General features: G+C 61.9%; 4 protein-coding genes across 6 annotated transcripts in view; 2 read left to right on the top strand and 2 right to left on the bottom strand.

The window, feature by feature from the left end:
* Window positions 1–195: 195 nt before the first annotated feature.
* RGS11 (regulator of G protein signaling 11) lies at window positions 196–4360 on the bottom strand. 2 transcript variants are annotated; one of them, XM_085238117.1, is made up of 17 exons: window positions 4195–4360; window positions 3897–3993; window positions 3607–3657; window positions 3425–3531; window positions 3292–3343; window positions 3155–3213; window positions 2926–3002; window positions 2757–2838; window positions 2587–2655; window positions 2115–2144; window positions 1979–2040; window positions 1679–1792; window positions 1447–1562; window positions 960–1047; window positions 708–846; window positions 567–649; window positions 196–498 (listed from the first exon to the last, which is right to left on the bottom strand). In XM_085238117.1, the coding sequence occupies exons 1-17, from the start codon at window positions 4255–4257 to the stop codon at window positions 366–368; spliced, it is 1422 nt and encodes a 473-aa protein (XP_085094243.1). In that variant the 5' UTR covers window positions 4258–4360; the 3' UTR covers window positions 196–365. The 2 variants fall into 2 exon arrangements, with proteins under 2 accessions (XP_085094243.1, XP_085094244.1); XM_085238118.1 differs by having other exon boundaries at window positions 2115–2138.
* A 667-nt stretch (window positions 4361–5027) lies between these two features.
* On the top strand, window positions 5028–7957 carry ARHGDIG (Rho GDP dissociation inhibitor gamma). The gene is made up of 6 exons (XM_085238119.1): window positions 5028–5346; window positions 6080–6265; window positions 6874–6957; window positions 7037–7113; window positions 7331–7394; window positions 7472–7957. The coding sequence occupies exons 1-6, from the start codon at window positions 5274–5276 to the stop codon at window positions 7669–7671; spliced, it is 684 nt and encodes a 227-aa protein (XP_085094245.1). The 5' UTR covers window positions 5028–5273; the 3' UTR covers window positions 7672–7957.
* Window positions 7958–8090: 133 nt separating this feature from the next.
* PDIA2 (protein disulfide isomerase family A member 2) lies at window positions 8091–14219 on the top strand. The gene is made up of 11 exons (XM_085238114.1): window positions 8091–8383; window positions 8698–8904; window positions 9059–9192; window positions 9261–9398; window positions 9462–9578; window positions 9651–9776; window positions 9851–10045; window positions 10740–10860; window positions 10990–11171; window positions 11273–11359; window positions 11476–14219. Exons 1-11 carry the CDS (start codon window positions 8146–8148, stop codon window positions 11548–11550), a joined length of 1620 nt encoding a protein of 539 aa, XP_085094240.1. The 5' UTR covers window positions 8091–8145; the 3' UTR covers window positions 11551–14219.
* The window catches only part of AXIN1 (axin 1), a 68853-nt gene continuing 63563 nt past the window's right edge, over window positions 13859–19148 (bottom strand). For both annotated transcript variants that reach the window (XM_085238113.1, XM_085238112.1), the window contains exons 9-10: window positions 15270–15437; window positions 13859–14320 (exon numbers count right to left, since the gene is read on the bottom strand). In XM_085238113.1, coding sequence (XP_085094239.1) covers window positions 14194–14320; window positions 15270–15437 — 295 coding nt within the window. In that variant the 3' untranslated portion in view covers window positions 13859–14193. The remainder of the gene's footprint in view (window positions 14321–15269; window positions 15438–19148) is intronic.

Here is a 19148-nt window from a genome sequence, read left to right as displayed (position 1 = left end):
CCAGCCACCATCCCCGCCTGCCCCTGCCAGCCCAGGGGCCTCTGCATCCCTCGCTTGTTGCCATCCCACTGCTCCCAGCTCCAGGTGCCTGCTGCACGCTGGGGATGCACGCTGCTGGAGGTGCGTGCAGGGCTGCAGGGATCCCTCCTGCACTCCCGTGTCACCCCTTGCTCAACACCGTGAAAGCCACAGCGCTTTCCCCACGGAATCCTTTATTTCTGCATGTGTTGTGTTTGCCCCATGGGACAGGCCGGGTGCCAGCTCCCTCTGGGGTAGGAAGGATCTGGGGGCAGCGAGCGGGGTCTGCAGGGGATGTATGGCTTCTCTCCTTCAGTGCTACTGCGGGCAGGGTGCCGCGGCAGGGCCTAGCTCTCCTCCTCGGGCACAGCTGCGGGACTCCTGCTCTTCTCCTCGCCCTTGGCCTCGGTGTCAGCGGCAGGCAGGAGCAGAGCAGGGCTGGGGCTGGAGTGCCGCTGCTTGCGCATGAAAGGGAACACCCTGCAGGGAGAGCCGGGCTGAGCACCGCGGGGACCCTCAGCACCAGGGGGCCCCAGCACTGCCCTCACCGCTTCTTGGTTTCCGGAGGGATGACGGCCTCTGCCAGCAGGTTCCTGTAGAGCTCCGACTTGAGGAAGCGTGGGTAGGAGTCCTGGGGGAGCGGAGCATCAGGCCAAGGCTGAACCCAGCACTGCCCGCCCCGTACCCACCTTCTTCATCAGCATGTAGATGTGCATCTGTGCGTCGTCCATCACGTAGCGGTGGGGCGTCTTGATGCCCTCCAGCGTCCGCTCCATGGTTTTGCTGTCGATGTTCACCCAGCGCGTGGCTCCGGGAGCCAGGAACTGCCTGAGGATCGATACCAGGTGACTGGCACCCAGCCTGGCCCGGCCCCACGCTGGGATGGAGGGCTGGGATGGCCTCATCCCGAGGACCCGGCCCTGCCGCCGCATGGCACTCACTGGTAGATGGAGTCCACGATCTCATTGATGCGGGACTGCTCCCCATAGCGCAGCTCCTCGCACGCCTCCCAGAAGCTCAGATTCTCAGCTGGGGAAGGGGATGCAGTGTTGAGGAGGAGGACATGATGTCGGGATGGGGACATGGCACCGAGGAGGAGGATGTGGTGTTGGAGAGGATAGATGGTGTTGGGGAGAGGATGTGGTGTTCAGATGTGGTGGTGGCGTTGGGGAAGGAACGTGATTTTGGAAGGAGAACATGGTGTAGGGATGGGAGGTGATGCTGGGGAAGGGATGTGGTGTTGGATGGGGAGGTGGCGTTGGGGAAGGGACGTGGTGTTGGAATGGGGACATGATGTTTGGGAAGCCATGGTGCTGGACACCACCCATGGGCAAAACCCTCCTCAGGTCCCAGCAGGGCCCAACAGCAAGGCAAAGCCGCACAGCATGGAGGCAGTTGGTGTGAGATGCAGCAGCAGGGCTCACTCACCACTAAACTCCTTCTTGAGGAACTCGAGGAGCTGTGCACGGCCCAGTGGGTCCATCAGGAGCTCACTGAAGTTGAAGCCCCAGCGCTCCACCCGCAGCTTCGTGGGGGTCATCACCCTGTGGGCAGCGTGCAGGAAGGGCTGGGGGCTGCAGGCATGGCCCCCAAACAGCAGGGCCACTTCTGTCCTCTCCCTGCAGCCGTCCCGGGGCTGGTGGCCCCCAGGGGTGCTTACGTGGGGGCATTCATGGCCCAGTAGGTGGTGTCGTCGGTGATCCAGGGGTTGCTGGGTAGGCAGCCTGACATGATGGGGTCGTGGGGCACGTACTGCTCGTTGAACTTGAGGTACCTGTGGGGAGTGGTGGCTGGGGGGCTGGGCCACATCTCGCTGTCCACCATGGCCCTGACTCTCGGGGATGCACGGGGGCAGCACGGGAAGGGGTGAATCTTGGGATCTGCAATGGCCTTGGCTCTGCCCATCAGCGTTGGACATGTGCTGAGGGGGGCTGCCAGCCCACTGCAGGACGGAGCTCACCCTTCGAGGCAGATGGATGATTTCACCCTGGTCCTGGCCATGGCCTTCCTGCAGTACTCGATCTGGGCCAGCCATGGGCACACGTCAGGGCCCTGCACCATGCAGCAGCCCCACGGCTACCCCATGCTCCACTCACCTCCCGCTTGTAGTAGTCCATGTTCTTGGCCTGGAAGAGATGTGAAGGGCTGGGTGAGGGCTCAAGAGTTCTCTATGTATCCCTTGTGCCAGGGGGATGCCTCCCCCTACCTCCACCCCGCTGACACATCCCAGCATGAACCCGACCTCCTGCCCCCTGCAGCATGGCAGCGGCCCTGGGCTGGAGACACTTACGTGGACAGATGACATGGCACACGGAGGAGAGAAGAGAAAACACAGCAGTTAGAAAGGAGGGCTGGTGGCTGCGGGGCACAGGGTACCACAGTGCACAAACAGGGCAGCTGCAGGGATTAGAGCATCGGCACAGATGGCAGTGGGTGCACGGGCAAACACAGCCCTCCCTGCTTAGCCATGGCAGTAGGGGCAATGGGGCACAAGGACATTAGCAGGGCTAGCGAGGTCACCGTGCAGAGTGGGACGTGGGGCAGCCCCGTGGGCCCAGCCCTGCTCACCAGCTGCACGCGGGTGGTGTGGCAGTTCCTGCGCTCGGGGCCCTGCTCCAGCACGTTGGGAGCTCCCGGCTGCAACGAGAGCGATGTGCTGGAGGACTCCAAACACACCCAGCCAGCTGTGCCCAGACCGCACAGTGCCACCAACGGTGTCCCTCCCAGCCTGTCCTCACCGGGGGCCGGTTGACGAGCCAGTAGGCCTGCTCCTGGCAGTCGATGACAATGCGGTCACCCTTCCGCCGCTGCTTGGCTGCCCTGTTTGTGCAGAAGTGGGGGTTTGGCAGCTGGAGGCCGCCCCATCCCCGCTGCCCACTGCCATCTCCATCATGTCCTCACGCTCACCGCAGCTGCTCCCGTGCCTGCATGACTACGAAGTCCCACGTGTGGTTGATCCTCTTGTGCAGGAGGTTGTAGTTGTCCTGGGGAGCAGCAGCCAGGTGGGCACGGCGTGGGACCCGCACCCTTGCCCAGCCCTGGGTCCTATTGCTGCTCCAGCACGGGGGCAGCAGCCTTATTGCACCCCCACGCCAGGCGAGCTGAGGCCCCACAGCTCATCCCATGCACCGCTCACCTTCTCATGCTCGATCAGGTCGCCCTGCTTGCGGATGTTCTTCTTGGCCAGGTAAATGGCTGCAGAGGAACAGAGCCGCTCAGAGGGGCTGGGGCCCACTGTGGTCTGTGTGGTCTGTGGGGTAGGTGGGCACCTACCATAATCCAGCTCGGTGGCTGGCCACTTGGTGCTGGTCCAGAAGTACGGAGTCTAAGGGGAGAGGGGCTGGGCTGAGCGGCACTGGGGTGCTGTGAGGTTGGTGCCAGGCCCCTGAATGCAGAGGGCACCCACCTGGAAGCGGTACGGCGACTCATCAGCACGCAGCACCAGGCTGCGGGGGTCCCGGAGCGGGTAGATGTAGCCGTGCCTCACGATCAGGTTGCCGAGGTGCAGCGACTCTGGGTGGGGGCAGCGGGGGCTGCTGGGCGGCTCTGCGACCTGCCGGGACCCCCCGCCCCGCACCGGGCACTCACCCTCCTCCGAGATGCCGTACTTCTGGATGAGCCACTCCACGATGTCGTTCCCTGAGGATCGTGGCAGCGCTATGGTGCGATGCGGTGCCCCGGTCCCAGGGGGCACGCGGGGTTACGGGGCACAGCCGCCCGCCCCAGGGAGGGCTCAGCCAACGCGGCATCGCTCCCAGCTGCAGTTCTGAGCACATTTCTGAGTGCCGGGAGCCGCCCGCTGTGCCGTGCCACCCGAGGCCGTTCCCGTGCACCGCTCCCCTCCCCACCGCCGCATCGCCCCGGGCGCGATAGCCCACCTGTCATGGCATGGGGGATGATGGTGATGAGCAGCCTCTGGTTCCTCATCTTGATGCCCATGTCCGGGTCCTGCATGCTGACGATCATCCGCTCCATCTGCGGGGCACCGGCCGCGCTCAGCCCCACGGCGGAGAGAGCGGGGGCACGGGGAGCCGGGACGACCCGGACGCGGGGCGCCCCGCAGCCGGCAGAGCCGGCTCTGGGCCGGGGCAGCCAAACTTACTCCCCGCGGACCCCGACGCCCGGTGCGGTGCCCCCGCCCGCTCCCTGCCCCGTGCCCGCCCGGGGCCGGCTCACCTTGCCCAGGCACGGCATCTGCAGGCGGGTCTGCCCGCCGCCGCGGGGACCGCCGATGGTCATAGCGGGTGCGCGTCCCGCACCGCACCGCACCGCTCCTCTCCGCCCGGGGCTGCGGCTTCCCCGGTCCCAACCCCGCCCCGCCCCGCCCCGCCCGTCCGCCCCGCGCTCCCCCTCGCGGCTGCAGCGCTCCGCTGCCCGCCCGGTGCCCCCAGGGGCAGTGCGGGGCTGTGCGGGGCTGTGCGGGGCTGTGCGGGGCCGGGGGCGGTCGGCCGTCGGGGCCAGGAGGGGCGGCGGGCGGGGTGAGGGCGGGGAGCGTGGGGATGTGCGGGGTGTGCGGGGTGTGTGTGTGTGTGTGTGTGTGTGCAGGAGGTATATGGGGCGTGTGTGCGGGGTGTGTGCGAGCTGCGTGTATGTATGCAGGGGTGTTTGGGATATGCGGGGTGTGTGTGTGTGTGCGGGAGGTACACGGGATGTGCGCGGTGCGTATATGCGGGAGGTACGCGAGGTGTGTGCGGGGTGTGTGCGGGGTGTGTGTGTGCGGAAGGTATACGCGATGTGCGTGGGGCGCGTGCGGGATGCACGCGAGAGGCGGACGGCTCATTCAGGGCCCATTCAGGGCACGGGCTGAGCGCTCACAGCGTGCGGGCAGGGGGTGCGGGATGCGGACAGAGCTCCGGGTGCGCTGAGGACACGGGGCCGAGCGCCGCCGGCTCAGGATACGCCCCGATCCCGCGGCTGCCGCTCGGTTCGCGGTGTGCGGGCGGGGGACGGGGCTGCGGGCAGAGCACGCGGCGCGGGCAGTGCGGACAGGCGCGGTGCGGGCGGGCGGCGGATGAGCTCACTGCAGTCACACCGCCCATGAGCGGGGCTGGAGCCGCCCGGCGCCGAGGGGCGGGGGCGGGCGGGGGCGGGCAGCGGAGCCGCCGCGTCTGCGGGAACCGCCGCCGCCGCCGCCCCGCCGGGCCGCGCCGGGCAGCGCCGAGCGCAGCGGGGAGAGCGCAGCGGGAGCCGGGAGCGGAGCAGCGGGACCCCCCTCCCCCTGCAGAGCCCCCCCGGGGGCCCGGCGCGGCCCGGCCATGCTCGGCCTGGACGTGTGCGAGGCGGGCGGGCAGCTACTGGAGCTGCTGTGGCTGACGCTGTGCTACCGAGGTGAGCGGGCGGGGAGCAGCGCCGGGTGCTCGGGGGGGTGAGGGGGGCTACGGCGCGGGCCGAGCATCGCCCCCCGCAGCCGACGACAACAGGTGGGGCAGAGCCCGGGGAGCCCCGCGGCGCCCATCCCGGTCGGCCCTCGGCGCTGCATCCCGGTGCGGTACCGCGAGGTGCGGGGCCGCTGCCTTCTCCCGGGGCTTGGAGACGAGCCCGGGGCTGAGCGCGGGGCCCTGCGTGTAGCGTGGGCTCCTAGAGTCGGGCGCGATGCGATGGATGGGCCCTCGTTCCCCCGCCCGGCATGCGCCCACCGTCGGACCCGGCCCCGTGGGTTTGTGGCTGTGCCTGCAGCCGGCGAGGCTGTGGGGCAGGCAGTGCCCGGCGGGCTGCATGGCGGTGGGGATACCAACCCCGGTGACCGTGCACGAAGGGCGCCGCGGGCTGCAAACGCACCCGAGCCGCGCACACGCAGCACCACGGCTCATCTCGCTGTGCGGAAACGCAGCCGGCGGCACCGCCTCTGGGCTCCGCTGTGCCTTCGGGCCCTGGGGACACGCAGCCTGGTGGCATCACCGTGGCCCCGAGCAAGGGGACGGCACGGCTGCCGCATGGCAGCTTGGGGGCCATCAACCGCATCCATCTGAGCTCATCTCCCCCAGCCCGGCAGTGCCGGTGTGTCCCTGGGGCACGGGGGTCCCTGGGGTGTCCTCAGACTGCCACTGCCTGTGCCCCGCAGACATCATGGCTGACAAGGAGGGGGTGATGCTGTCGCTGGAGCAGGAGGAGGAGGATGCCGACGTGGCCCTGGCGTATAAGACGCCGGAGAGGAAGAGCCTGCGGGAGATCCAGGAGCTGGACCCGGGGGATGAGAGCCTGCGGAAGTACAAGCAGGCGCTGCTGGGCAACATCCCTGTGGCCGTGGGTAAGGCTGGGGCTGGGAACCCCGTCACCCCAACGCCACGAGCATCCTTTCACTCTGAGCATCCCATCACCCCGACACGTCACACCGGGTGATGCAGCCTCAGCGGGCGCAGGGAGCTGTGGTGTCCCCATCTCCGGAGGCATCCCCATGGGGAGGGCACATCCCAAACGCGTCACCCGCGGGCGCTGCCTGTGCCCACCCCACTGCAGGGAGACCCCGGCATCCCCTGCTGTGGGTAACGCTGCCCGGGGACCCCGGTTGCCTTGGTTACAGGATCACCGCTGCAGTTGCCATAGGAACGGTTACGAGGGACCGGGGAATTCATTGGGATGGCGGAGATGGAGCGAGCGGCCGCGGGGGGGCTGTCAGCCAGGGGCTGCCCTTGTGCTTACGTGGGCTGGGCTGTGCCACAGGGCTTTTAACATGGGCTCATCCACAAAAGGTTTGGGCTGAGGTGCCCTGCTGCCTGGAGCCCATTGTCCTCTGGCTGCTACATGTGGCCCGTTGAGGCACATGGGCATCCTCCTCAGGAGCCCCCAACCCTCCTGCTCTGCGGCCCGAGGTGCCAACTCCATGTGTAGGGGTCACACTGTGTCACTTGTTCCCAGATGCCAGTGTGCCCAACGTGCAGGTGACGAAGCTGACCCTGATGTGTGAGCAGGCGCCGGGGCCCATCACCATGGACCTGACGGGTGAGTGCTGCGGGTCCTCCACGGCAGAAGGGAGGAGGAGGACAGGTGCCATGCTGACGGGACCATCTGCCCCCCACAGGAGACCTGGAGGTGCTGCAGAGCCGTCCCTTCGTGCTGAAGGAGGGGGTGGACTACAGGGTGAAGGTGTCCTTCAAAGTAAGGCTCCCTGGGCACCTGACACCACCTGTGGGCTCTGTGCCACTCTGGGGGTCCCTACCCACCCTGGGGACCCACACTGCCCCCGGCATCACTGCCACCCTGCTCACTGCCCATCCCAAGGAGCCGCATCGCAGGGCAGTGTGGGCGGCTGTAGGGTGGGTGCCCCTCCGAGCCCGGCACGTGGAGCCTCTCACTGCCCCTTTGTGCCCCGCAGGTGAACAGGGAGATCGTCTGTGGGCTGAAGTGCCTGCACCTGACGTACCGCCGCGGCCGGCCGGGTGAGTGGGGTCAGGGATGGGATGGGGCAGCACCGCCCGGCCCTGCTCACCCAAACCCCTCTCGTCCTCTCGCCCAGTGGACCGCGACGTCTTCATGGTGGGCAGCTACGCACCGCGGGCTGAGGAGTACGAGGTGGTGACGCCGGCCGAGGAGGTGCCGCGGGGCCGGCTGGTGCGTGGCTCCTACCGCGTCCGCTCGCTGGTCACCGACGATGACAAGACGGAGCACCTCGCCTGGGAGTGGGGCCTGTGCATAAGGAAGGGCTGGGAGGACTGAGACCCCCCCCGGTCCCACCGTTGCGGGGATCCCCCCGCCGCCCGGGGACCCCCTGCCGCCCGCGCCGCCCCACCGACGGGAAGGTGGAGGGGTCCCTTAGCAAAGCGGGCGCCCGCGGTCGTGGTCTTGGCAACCAAAGTTATTTTTAATCGCTGTTTTTTTTTGATACCGACGCCCGACTCGTCCTCGCGGCACCTCCATCGCTGTGCACTGCTGTGCGCTGAGCTGCGCCCGGCCGCAGGCTGTGCTCCTCCATCGCCATTAAACCCTACAGACGTGTCTCTTACTGCCGTGTCCGTTCCCGGGCCCGCCGTGGGGACGCGCGTCTGGAAATCCACCACCTGCTCGCTGCCTTATCTCTGTGCTGGCAGCCAGTAGCGGAGGGCCACGAGCTCCCACGGCCCAGCACCTCCCGCCCCGCCGCCCTTATCTGCCCCTCTCCCCGTGCGAAAGCTTTGGCAGTGGGACGGCGCCATGCGGGGCGGCGCGGTGCTGTGTGTGCTGCTTCTGTCGCTGGCCTGGCTGAGCCCGGCGTGGGGGGCTGAGGGCGGGGAGGAGGATGGGGAGGTGGTGGTGGCGGAGGAGGAGGAGGAGGATGAAGAGGATGAGGTGCTCTCGGATGAGCTGGAGGAGGAGGACGGCGTCCTGGTGCTCCATGAGCACAACTTCGCTCGCGCCCTGCGTGAGCACCGGCTGCTGCTGGTGGAGTTCTGTGAGTGCCCGTAGGGTGGGGGGGGGGAGGCAGGGCTGCGGGGTGTGAGATGTGAGGGCCTGAAGGACAGGGCTTGGCAGAGGGGCACTGGGCATGAGAGGTGGAGCGGGGACAGAGGGCAGGGTCATGGGGTGGGGGGCACAGCAGGGGGCATGGACCTTGTGGCAGAAGACACGAGGTGGGAATATGAGACAGGGCCATGGCGTCTCACATGTGCCATTAGGTGCCCTCAGCCTCACCTCTGGGCTGGGGACACCCCTGGGTTGGGGACACCCCCTGGGGGCCGTGCTGCGGTGACACCGGGCCCTGCACAGACGCTCCGTGGTGCGGGCACTGCCGCCGTTTGGCCCCTGAGTTCGCCCGTGCGGCCGCATTGCTGAGGAACGGATCAGAGGCGGCGCGGCTGGGCAAGGTGGACGCCGTGGCACAGACAGCCCTGAGTACCGAGTTCCACATCGAGGCCTTCCCCACACTCAAACTCTTCCGTGATGGCAATCGCACCCACCCCGTGGCATACAGCGGTAGGGCTGTGCGGGGGCACTGTGAGGGCGTGGGGCGAGGGGTGGGGGAGTGATAGTGAAGGGGTGACGGCGTCCCGACAGCGGCTCCGTGGTGACGGTGGGGTGGTGGCCACGGTGGCTGTGATGGCCGGTGGCAGCCCCGCTTCGTGCTCAGGCCGCATGGACGCCGAGGGCATGGCGCTCTGGGTGCAGCGGCGGGCCGGGCCCAGCGCCACACTGCTGCATGACGCCGACACCGCCGCCGCCTTCATCAGCGCGCAGGACGTCGCCGTGGTGGGCTTCTTCAAGGTGGGCTGGGGCCGGGGTGGGCTGGGCCGGGCTGTGGGCACGGCAGTGCTGATGGTGGAGATGTGCAGGACCTGCGTGGTGAGGCAGCGCGGGCGTTCTACGAGGTGGCCGCAGAGGTGGTGGATCTGGTGTTTGGTGTGTCTGGGGAGGATGAGCTGTTCGAGGCGTACGGGCTGTCGGCCGACACCGTCTGCCTCTTCAAGAAGGTGAGTGGGCTGGGGGCAGCGGGGCTGCTTGGAGGCCTGGTGCTCATTGTCCCACGCCTGCAGTTTGATGAGGAGCGGACGGATTTCCCCGTGGATCCGGAGCAGGGCCTGGACGTAGCCAAGCTGACGCAGCAGCTCCGTGTGCACAGCCTGCAGTTGGTGATGGACTTCTCCAATGAGGTATGGCTGTTGCCCACCCCAGCCCTGGTGTGGCTGCAAGGTGCCTGGCTTCACCCTCCTCCTGCCCCACAGACCTCCAGCCAGATCTTTGGGGCCAAGATCCCCCACCACATGCTGCTCTTCCTCAACACTTCCGTAGCAGAGCAGCAGGCACTGCGGGATGAGTTCCGCGTGGCCGCCGGCACCTTCCGGGGCGAGGTGAGGTGGTCCTGTGGCAAGAAAGGATGGGACCTGGGGGACTGCGGCCTCAGTGCTGCCCGTCCCCCCTCCAGGTGCTCTTCGTGGTGGTGGATGTGGATGGGTATGGTGCCACCGTTCTGCCCTTCTTCGGCCTGACACCCAGCGACGCGCCCACGCTGCGCTTCATCAAGATGGAGAACAACCGCAAGTACCGCATGGAAGCGGACGCCTTCTCAGCCACGGCCGTGCGTGACTTTGTGCAGGCGGTGCTGGATGGCAAGGTGAAGGTGAGGAGATGGGTGCCTGGATCTGAACCCAGCCACGTGTCCCACCATTGCTCAGTGTGGGCTCCATCAGCAGAGGGGTGGCCAGCAGGGACAGGGAGGTGGTTGTCCCCCTCTACTCTGCTCTTGTGAGGCCCCATCTGCAGTGCTGTGTCCAGGTGTGGAGCCCCCAGCGCAAGAAAGACAGGGAGCTGTTGGAGAGGGTCCAGAGGAGCCAGAAAGATGATCAGGGGGCTGCAGCACCTCCACTATAAAGACAGGCTGAGGGAGCTGGGCTTGTTCAGCCTGGAGAAGAGAAGCTGTGGGGTGACCTCATTGCAGCCTTCAGTACCTAAAGGGAGCCTACAGACAGGAGGGAATCAACTCTTTGGTAGGGTAAATAACAGCAGGACAAGGGGAAATGGTTTGAAGTTGAGGGAGGGGAGATTTAGGTTGGATGTCAGGGGGAAATTCTTTACAGAGAGCGTGATGAGGTGCTGGAACAGCTGCCCAGAGAGGCTGTGGATGCCTCATCCATGCCTGGAGGTGTTCAAGGCCAGGTTGGATGGGGCCCTGGGCAGCCTGGGCTGGTATTGAATGTGGAGGTTGGTGGCCCTGCATGTGGCAGGGGGTTGGAGCTTCATGATCCTTGAGGTCCCTTCCAAGCTTGGCCATTCTGTGATTCTGTGGGCTGCGGCCGTCCCTGCTGTCCCCACAGCCCCAGCTGCTGAGTGCAGAGCCCCCCGAGGACTGGAACACACGGCCCGTTAAAGTGCTTGTGGGGAAGACCTTTGAGCAGGTAGCATTTGATGAGACCAAGAACGTCTTTGTGAAGTTCTGTAAGTCCTGTCCCTCAGCTCCATCATGAGCATCCATCCTCTCCATGACCACTCCTGCATCCCCATCCCTTGCCTACCCCTGGTGCCCCCAGCCCAGCCGTGACCTCCAGCGCCGTGCCCGTCACACAGATGCACCATGGTGCACCCACTGCCAGGAGATGGCGGCTGCTTGGGAGGAGCTGGGCGAGCGCTACAAGGACCACGAGGACATTATCATTGCCGAGATGGATGCTACGGCCAACGAGCTGGAGAACATCACCATCAACGGATACCCAACACTGCACTACTTCCCCGCTGGGCCGGGCAGAAAGGTGGGCAGGGACAGGTGTGGGGCATCCCTGGCTCTGCTAGCACGTGAGGAAGGTTAGGCTCAGGCATCACCCTGTGTCCTCTTCCTGTCCCCTGTGTCCAGATGGTCGAATATAGGAGCGCCCGAGACGTGGAGACCTTCTCCAAGTTCCTGGAAAATGGAGGGAAGCTGCCAGAGGAGCCACCCACAGTGAGTGAGGTGCCCCCATCCCTGGGCAGGGGCTGCCAGCTAGGGCACAGACCCTGCAGGACACATGGGATGGAGACAGGACATGTCTGTCCCTGCCTCACCGCCACCTTCTGCAGGTGTCCAAGGCCCCGGAGAACAGCACAGAGTCACCGAGCCCATCTGGCACAGCCGAAGCCCGGGAGGAGCTGTGAGCCCTGTCCTGCTGCAGTGGGCATTATAAATGACCCTGGAAATGATGCGGGCTCTGTCTGTGTCTGCGGGGTGCAGTTCAGCCCCTGCTGGGGGGGCACGCAGCACTGAATGGTGCCTGCTGGGCCTCTTGGGGACACAGTGCAGCTGGTGGGTGTCACGATGGGGGTTGAGCCCACTGGGGTGTGCAGGGCAGAGTCTGTCCCATGGGCAGCTCGGCCTCAGGCTCCCATGGCACTGAGCATTCCCATGGAGGGGGTGCTGCCTTTGCCTCCCCGTGATGCCAGATCCAACACAGCCCTGGGCATGCTGCCATGCTTGTCCTTCTGACCCAGCAGTATAAGAGCTCTGCAGGCAGCCCAGGTTGGTCCTTGTACTGCCTCAGGCATGGGGCTGAGCTGCCAGGGTACTGGGGATGAAGGAACCACAAAGGGCTTTCAGCTTCATGGCCCCAAGGCCTTCTGCCCCATGCCTGGCTGCAAGAATGCAGAACTGCCCCAGGGCTCCAGTCCCAGAAGCTGCTGTCATACCCTGTGAAGGGAGGAGTAGCCCCCAAACGGGGCTCCAAACACTCCTCTAGAGCCTTTCCGATGCCTGGCTCACAGCCTCAGGACCCCCAGGCACTCCCTCAGTCCCCAGCACCGTCCCCTCTCCCCGAGCTGCTGCTCTCCAGCCATAAGCAACGGCTCTGGGATCCCAGTGCCCATCCTGTGGGCAGCCCCACCGTGTGCCCATGGCCCTGGGCCAAAGCAGGGCCCTTCGGTCTGCTCCCATTTACCAGTTGTCTCAGCCCACTCCCATGTCTGCTCTGCAGGGAAGGAAAAAAACAGAAGGCACCGGGATGTGGGGTTTTATTTCATTTTATCCAAGTACCTTTGAAAAGATCATTGTACAAGTCAGAACATGAGGACGCACAGGAGACATCACCAGGGCTGCACGGCCGCTGGAGGATGCTGCGCTCGGCAAATGTACATATTTACAGGGAGCCCCCTGAGAAAAAAAGGGGGAGACGGAAATCCCAGGCATGGTAACAACCTCACCAGACACAACACCATCAGAACTTAAAAAAGAGGGAGGAAAGACGTTCGTAACACTGTTCCCTGGCTGAAAATGATTGCAGATTTTGCTGGACTTCACATAGTGATAGGCAAGTCACAGAACCATGTTTAAAGGCACTCGGTGACGTGTACAAGAGGCTGAGTTGTCCCCACACAGTGCCACTCGGCCCCAGCCCTGCAGGCAGCTGAGTTGGGCCCCAATGTGCTGCAGCAGCAGTGGGCAATGGGGCACGCAGGTGGGCCGGGTGGGTGCTGATGTGGGACCCCCTAGGAGCTGGCACTGGGGGCACAGGGGCTGGGTTTGCCCAAGGGAGAGAACAGAGCTGTGGCTGCTGGGGCACAGAGCATGGGCTGGTGGGAAGGGCAGGGCTGAGGGCAGGTGGAGCTGAGCTCAGTCCCATCTGCACCCCAGTAGCTGCCCCTTACAGTGACTGCAGCATTCAGGAGAGCTGGCCATTAACATCCCCACAACTCCTTTGCTGCTGGCTTCGGACCACAGTGCCCTCACGCTGCCTCCCCAGAGACACAGAGCCTGACAGAAGACACAGGACTCGTAACATGATGGTTTTTGTCCTCAGACTGAAAGTGTCTAATTGGCTTCCTCCCCATACTACCTCTCTCCTAAGGCAACTCCCCTGACCGAAGTCCAGCCTTGGCACTGGAGGCCTGCACACGGCTGCCAGCCCTCCGTGGGGCTGCAGCACCCTCCAGGAGGCAACGTCTGCCCCAGGAGCAGGCACACGTGGGGGACAAGCACAGGGCACGGGATGCCAGTGCCCAGCCCTGCAGTGCTGAGCAGCAGCTGATCCTCACTGGTGGCCCACAGCTCTGCCCTGGTGGAATGCACCACGGGAAGCCTGCAGCACCAAGAACTGGCGCCCACCCCCCCTTCCCTTGGGGATTCACTCGGTCGCAAGAAAGCTCAGGAGAAAAACCACCCTACCAGGTCCAGTAGCTGCAACTACCAGGGAAGCAAGAGCCCAGCTCATTTCAGAATGGCACAATTATCTTCAGAGGTGTGCAGAAGTGCAGTGGAGGGCCGCTGTGGAGTGCAGCAGTGACTTCCACAGCAGCAGGGACAGCAGCTTGTCGGCTGGGTGCATCCCACCCCAGCATTGCTCAGAGCCACACACACCGAGGGGACAGGGAAGGGTGCTGTGAAAGCAAGGACCACACGGAGTTTGACGGATGGCTGTACACTTTGGGTGAGTTCTGCAGTACCTGTATGTTTTACATTTACATAAGAGCACTGTGACATTGGAAATATTTTCCTTTTATTACAATATATCAAAAATATGCAGCTTTAGTAAACAAGTTCATTTTACACTTTCTAATGCACTGTACAATGCTACATTACACTTATATTCGGTATGGAGAGGGAGCCCAGGCTCCCACTGGCAGGTTTGTGGGGTGAAACGACTTCCCATAGCACAGCAGAGCTTGCCCAGGTCCTGGCACAGAGGGGGCTGCGCCCTGGGCTCGCCCAGCGCCTCCTGGAGTAGCACCGCCAGCGTCTGCCCCAGCCTTTCTCCTCCAGTCCCAGAGTCTTTCACAGTCCTTTCCTCAAAACCTCTGCAGCCTTGGAGCCTAGTCGATTTTCTCCACCTTCCCAATGATCTTCTCTTCGAAGATGGGCAGGATGGTGTCGTCCTCCCGCACCTCCTCGAAGACCACACCGCAGTCGAACTCATCACTCACTTTCTTAAAGTAATACCTGAAAGAGCAGAAACATGGGGACACAGAGGGGTTAAGGGCCATGTGGGACACCACAGTGACACCCAAACACAGGGAGCAGCACTTCCATGGCTGTGAACTCATGATGCATGGGAGCAGACACAGCAGACACTGAGGCTGGCATCTGCCCCTGCCCTCTCTTAGTGACAGTAGTCAGAATGCATGCAGGCATCTTGAAGAGCTCGGGTTCTGAATCCCAGCCTATTCTCAGCTCTCACAACAATTGGCTGGAGGTCCTGATGCTGGCAAGGCCCTGGAGCATTCCTAAGCAGGCTTTCTTCCCCAGGCAGCTCCTACTTGGAGGCGGTACTTTGCAGAGCTTCCTATCCCATGCCTGGTGTACAGAATGACAGGCATTTGGGGACTCAGCAGGGCCCAGCCTCTCTGCTCACACTGAAGGAAATTCTGGGAGCCTGAAATGGCTCTGGCAGTTGGGGAGTTCCCCACAGCATCGGCAAGCACTGGCTGATGCTGCTCCTCACCAGCCCAGGACATTGTGCAGCCCTACAAGGCAAGCGACTTCTGTTTGGGATGCAAACTGTGATGCAGAATATTTCTGGTAGAAAACCCAATCTCCCATGTCCTCATAACCTGAGGGTCTTCAACAGCCAGACCCTCTCAGTCAAACCCAAACATAAGCCTGCTTCCATGAGGCAGGATTACAGATGCAAGTATGAGTTCTACCCTTATTTAAAAAGTACATTCCTGGCTCACTTTGGGACTTACTTTTCTAAGTGAACATCCACTGGCAACCAGATGCCTCTGCTGTGCTGCCATAACCCTGCAAGGCTGCTGAGAACCCCAGGAGCTCCCCTGACCTACCTCCTTTGCCTTGACAGGAGCAACATCGCTGCATCCTGGCGGTGGCAGGCGCCAGGGGTTGCTGACAGTATGCTGGCACCACTGTGCACGTGGTGAGCAGCCCTTACCTGTAGTTCCCTTTCTTGGTCAGCAGCTCCTTGAACTGTCCCAGTGTCACCACGCGCCCTTTGACGAGGGTGCGGTAGGGGATGGGCTCTCCACAGAAGTAGTAAGCAACCACGATGTTCTCACACGGCTGGGATGCACCGCTGCCCGGTCTCTTCTGGGGCTTCAACCTGTTGTACGAAATCACAAGCAACATCCTGAGTATCGGCCTATGGTGCTCGGAACAGGCCCAGCATCATCACCAGCACTGGGTGCTGGTCTGGGTGAGGGGCTGCCGGTCAAGACCTTCCCGTATCTGCAGAGAACTGGGGCCTTTCTGTATGGAAGTGCCAAACTAACATTCGTTTTACTCTGACCACCTTTCTTGGCACACATCTGCACACTCAGACTGGTGGAACAGCTCTTGGGAAGGCTGGACGGAGGCCAGGCTGCAGCTAGGAGGAAGGCGGCACGGGTTCCAGCTCAGCCCCTTCATGCTGCAGAAACCTGTCCCCAAGGACAGGCTTGGAGGGGTGGCTTTCCTGCAGCACTGAACTGTAAGAGCAATTGGTTAGGGCAGGGCAAGGCAGAGCATCACAGGCACATTGCAGCCAACTGACGCCGGCCCTGGTGTGCACCAGCGTGACCGGGCTTCAGGCTTCAGGGCTTGTCACCTGGACCTCGGTACAAGCAGTGCTTCAGTGATGGCTTGCAGGGTTTGGTTTGCAGGAGAAGCCTTCATATCCATGAGATAGAAGGAGAAGAAAGTGCCATCCATGTCAGCTAGCAACTGTTCTGTGAAGCATCTGAAGCTCCCATGCGCAGCTGCGGGGCAGTGGGACGTGCCATACCCTGGGTCCTTTGCTGCTCATCCCATCCATGCAGGGTGGCAAGGCCTGGCTGGGCTGCTGGCTGACACATGCCCTGATTGTGCTGCAGGCTGGATTTTGGAAGGCAGACACCATCCTCAAACCCCCAGAGAGCAGACTTGGAACCTCTTGCACTTTCCTGCCTCTCGGGATGTCGGTCTGCTCCTTGCCTCCAAGCCCACACGCTGGCATTTGCTATGTGGTACCATCACACCAGACTGAAAGTGTCAGCCCAGTCCTCGCCTCATTTTCAGAGACAGACAAAAGTAGCAACAACAAAAATAAGGATACTTTGCACTTCTGTGGAGCCTTTCATCTAGGGCACTGTAAATGCTGCACAAACATTTGAGCAGCCTACACAAATGCGTTGCTTGGCATGTGTGGTCTCAGCCAGAGGCAGCCTTCTCTTTCAAAATCACATAAAACAAATTTGGCAGCTTTAAAATTATTTAAAAGGCACACAGGGAAAAAAAAAAAAAAGATGATTTTGTATTTATACGACTGGAAAGTTGCTATAAAAACAGAATATGCCGAGCACATGAGCTAATGGCAATTTTGGAAATGGTTGTGACCCTAACCTTTAAATACTGGCGTGCAGTCACAGCACCTTTTTAATGGCATGCCCACATAAACATTGGCATTGCAAACCAAGACCAGTGAAAATTCTGTCACTTCTTTCTAAAGCCATGAGAGGTCTAAAGTTCAGCTGAACAATGCTTCTGGTGCCTGTTCTGCCCTGGAGACCTTTGGACAAACTGCAGCATCCCGAGAGGCGGTGGTGCTCCTGGTGCCAGCATGGCTCTTAGCACCCATCCCTGTATCAAAGCACAGGATGCCTTTTAGCTAGAAAAAACATTAAGAAATTGAATCATCCTCGGAAAAAAAAAATAAAAAAAATCATGCATTTAAAGGAAAAATGGGTCATAAATTCAGGCAAGTTCTGTGCATCCTGTGAGCCAGAAGTTAATTGAAGGGGTTTGGAAAACCTCAAAGTCCCTAAGCTTCTCCTAATGCTGCTGGAAACGAGTCATGACGATGAGAGAGCTGCTGGTGCCCAGGGGAGCTGGCATGGAGGCTGGTAGGGACAAGACAACACGTGCTGTGCAGGCAGCACGGTGCTCAGGCTGCTGGGGGGCAGCGCCTTGGTCACTGGGGGGTGGGCAGGACGTTACAACCAACTCCTTGAGCCCCCCAGCTCTGCCATGGTAGAAGTCAGAGCAGGATGGTGCCAATGGCTGGGAGCCCTCCTCCTCCTGCTGTGTAATTTGTGCCTGAAAAGCTGCTTTGGAGTGACCTCAGATTGGCTGCTCTGCTCCTCTGCCCCAGGCTCAGAAAGGGGCTGTGGGGACTGTGTGGCTTCTGGAAAGCATGTGAGGGAGAAAAAGCCTCTTGGCTCTTTCTGACAGGACCCCCAGAGGCCACCAGTGATGGGACAAGAGCCAAAGGGTCTGTGTCTCCTTGCAGGAACATCACCTTTCAGAGCATCACAGAATACACACGCATCCCCAGATCTCTAGCAAACTGAAGCAGGGATGATGAATAAGAAATCATTGACAACACAATTTTCCAGGCATACCTCTCCTGAGACCATGACAACACAACCATCTCTGCTGTCATCATCGCCCAGAAACCTCCTGAGACCACTTCTTACCCAGATGGGCCCCTGCCGAGCGCGCTGCTCCACCACAGCATGCCTGAGCCCTGCCTCATTGGAGCCTCCATCTGCACCCATCCCCTGGGTCTGCACTGTGCCCTCTCCACGAACACACACAAGGAAGCTCCGTTCCTTCTTCTGGCCTCAGCTCCTTTTACAACGTTTGTCACAAGCAGGAAATGTTACCCAGCAAAGTAAGTGCAGCGTCGACTGCCTTACTGCACCTTACCCCACCCCTGGAGGTGCCCACGGGGCCCTGAGCTGGGGACAGCCAGCCCACAGCAGGGGTGGGGGAGCTGTAAGGTCTCTTCCAACCCGACCACGCTGTGATTCTATGGTTCTGTGATCGGCACTAACTCAGCCTGTGTCAGAGCACAGACACAGCCTGGCTGTGATGCTGTCATGCCTGGCACAGGAGAGGTTTGCTCCATCCCAGCCCTGGGGCTGAGGAGCTGTGAAAAGCCTGAAGTACAGCCAGCAGATGTTAGCTCAGGAGGTGCCCCAGCATCCAGCTCTGGTCCTCTTCCAGGCCTGGCCCAATCAAACTAATTCCAAACCGAGCTCACGCTAACATTTTTGCTGGAGAGTCTAGAAAATTCTTTTGCTGCATGTGAAAATCTTTTCTCTGCAGAGCTGCTACTAATTACTTCTTCCAGCTGCAAACATAAGCACTGTGACAGTGAGCTACAGCAAATGGCTCAAAAACTGGCTGCATAGGCAAGCAACCACTGGGATAAGGCTCTCCACCAATGCAAAGGGCACAAGAGGTCTGCGCATCATCCAGCACTGGACACTTCAGCTGGCACGAGCTCCCACCAGAAGTCATGCAGCTATCCCAGAGATCAATGCCCCAGCCCCAAACACTGTGTGACAGGGAGAGAACGGCTTGTTCTGCAACAAGTGTGCTGCTGACATCTCCATCGGGACTGCAGGCAGGTCATGGCAGTGAGCAGGGCAGGGACATGGCTGGTGAGGGCAGTGCTTAGCTGTACACAGCTGTACACGACTGGCACGTTCTGCTGCTAACCACAACAGGAGCTCTCTGAAAAGATGTGAGCTCAGCCATGCCCCAGCTGCAGCACCCAGTCCTGCCAAAATCCAGAGGAGAGATTTCAGAATCAAGAAATCCTTCACTTCCCAGGGGCTGCATCCATTCTTGCGTGCTACTGAACGTGGACACGTTTACTTTTCACCAGCAGCTCCCCACCAGCAGGCACCACTACCTGGCTTTCCACACATCAGGCAGGTCAGTGGGACTCCTGTATCCTCAAGAAAACTGACAGGCCTTGTAAGGAGGCAGCACAAGTGTGAAAGCAGAACAGCCCAGCATGGCTCAGCCTGTTCTCCTGCTGGTCTGGAGGGCATACACTGCAATGCCA

The sequence above is a fragment of the Meleagris gallopavo genome, chromosome 16, assembly GCF_905368555.1.
Source record: "Meleagris gallopavo chromosome 16, MGAL_WU_HG_1.1, whole genome shotgun sequence".
NCBI lineage: Eukaryota > Metazoa > Chordata > Aves > Galliformes > Phasianidae > Meleagris > Meleagris gallopavo.
The sequence above is the reverse complement of the archived record's forward strand: the minus strand, read 5'-3'. Positions and strand labels throughout refer to the sequence as shown.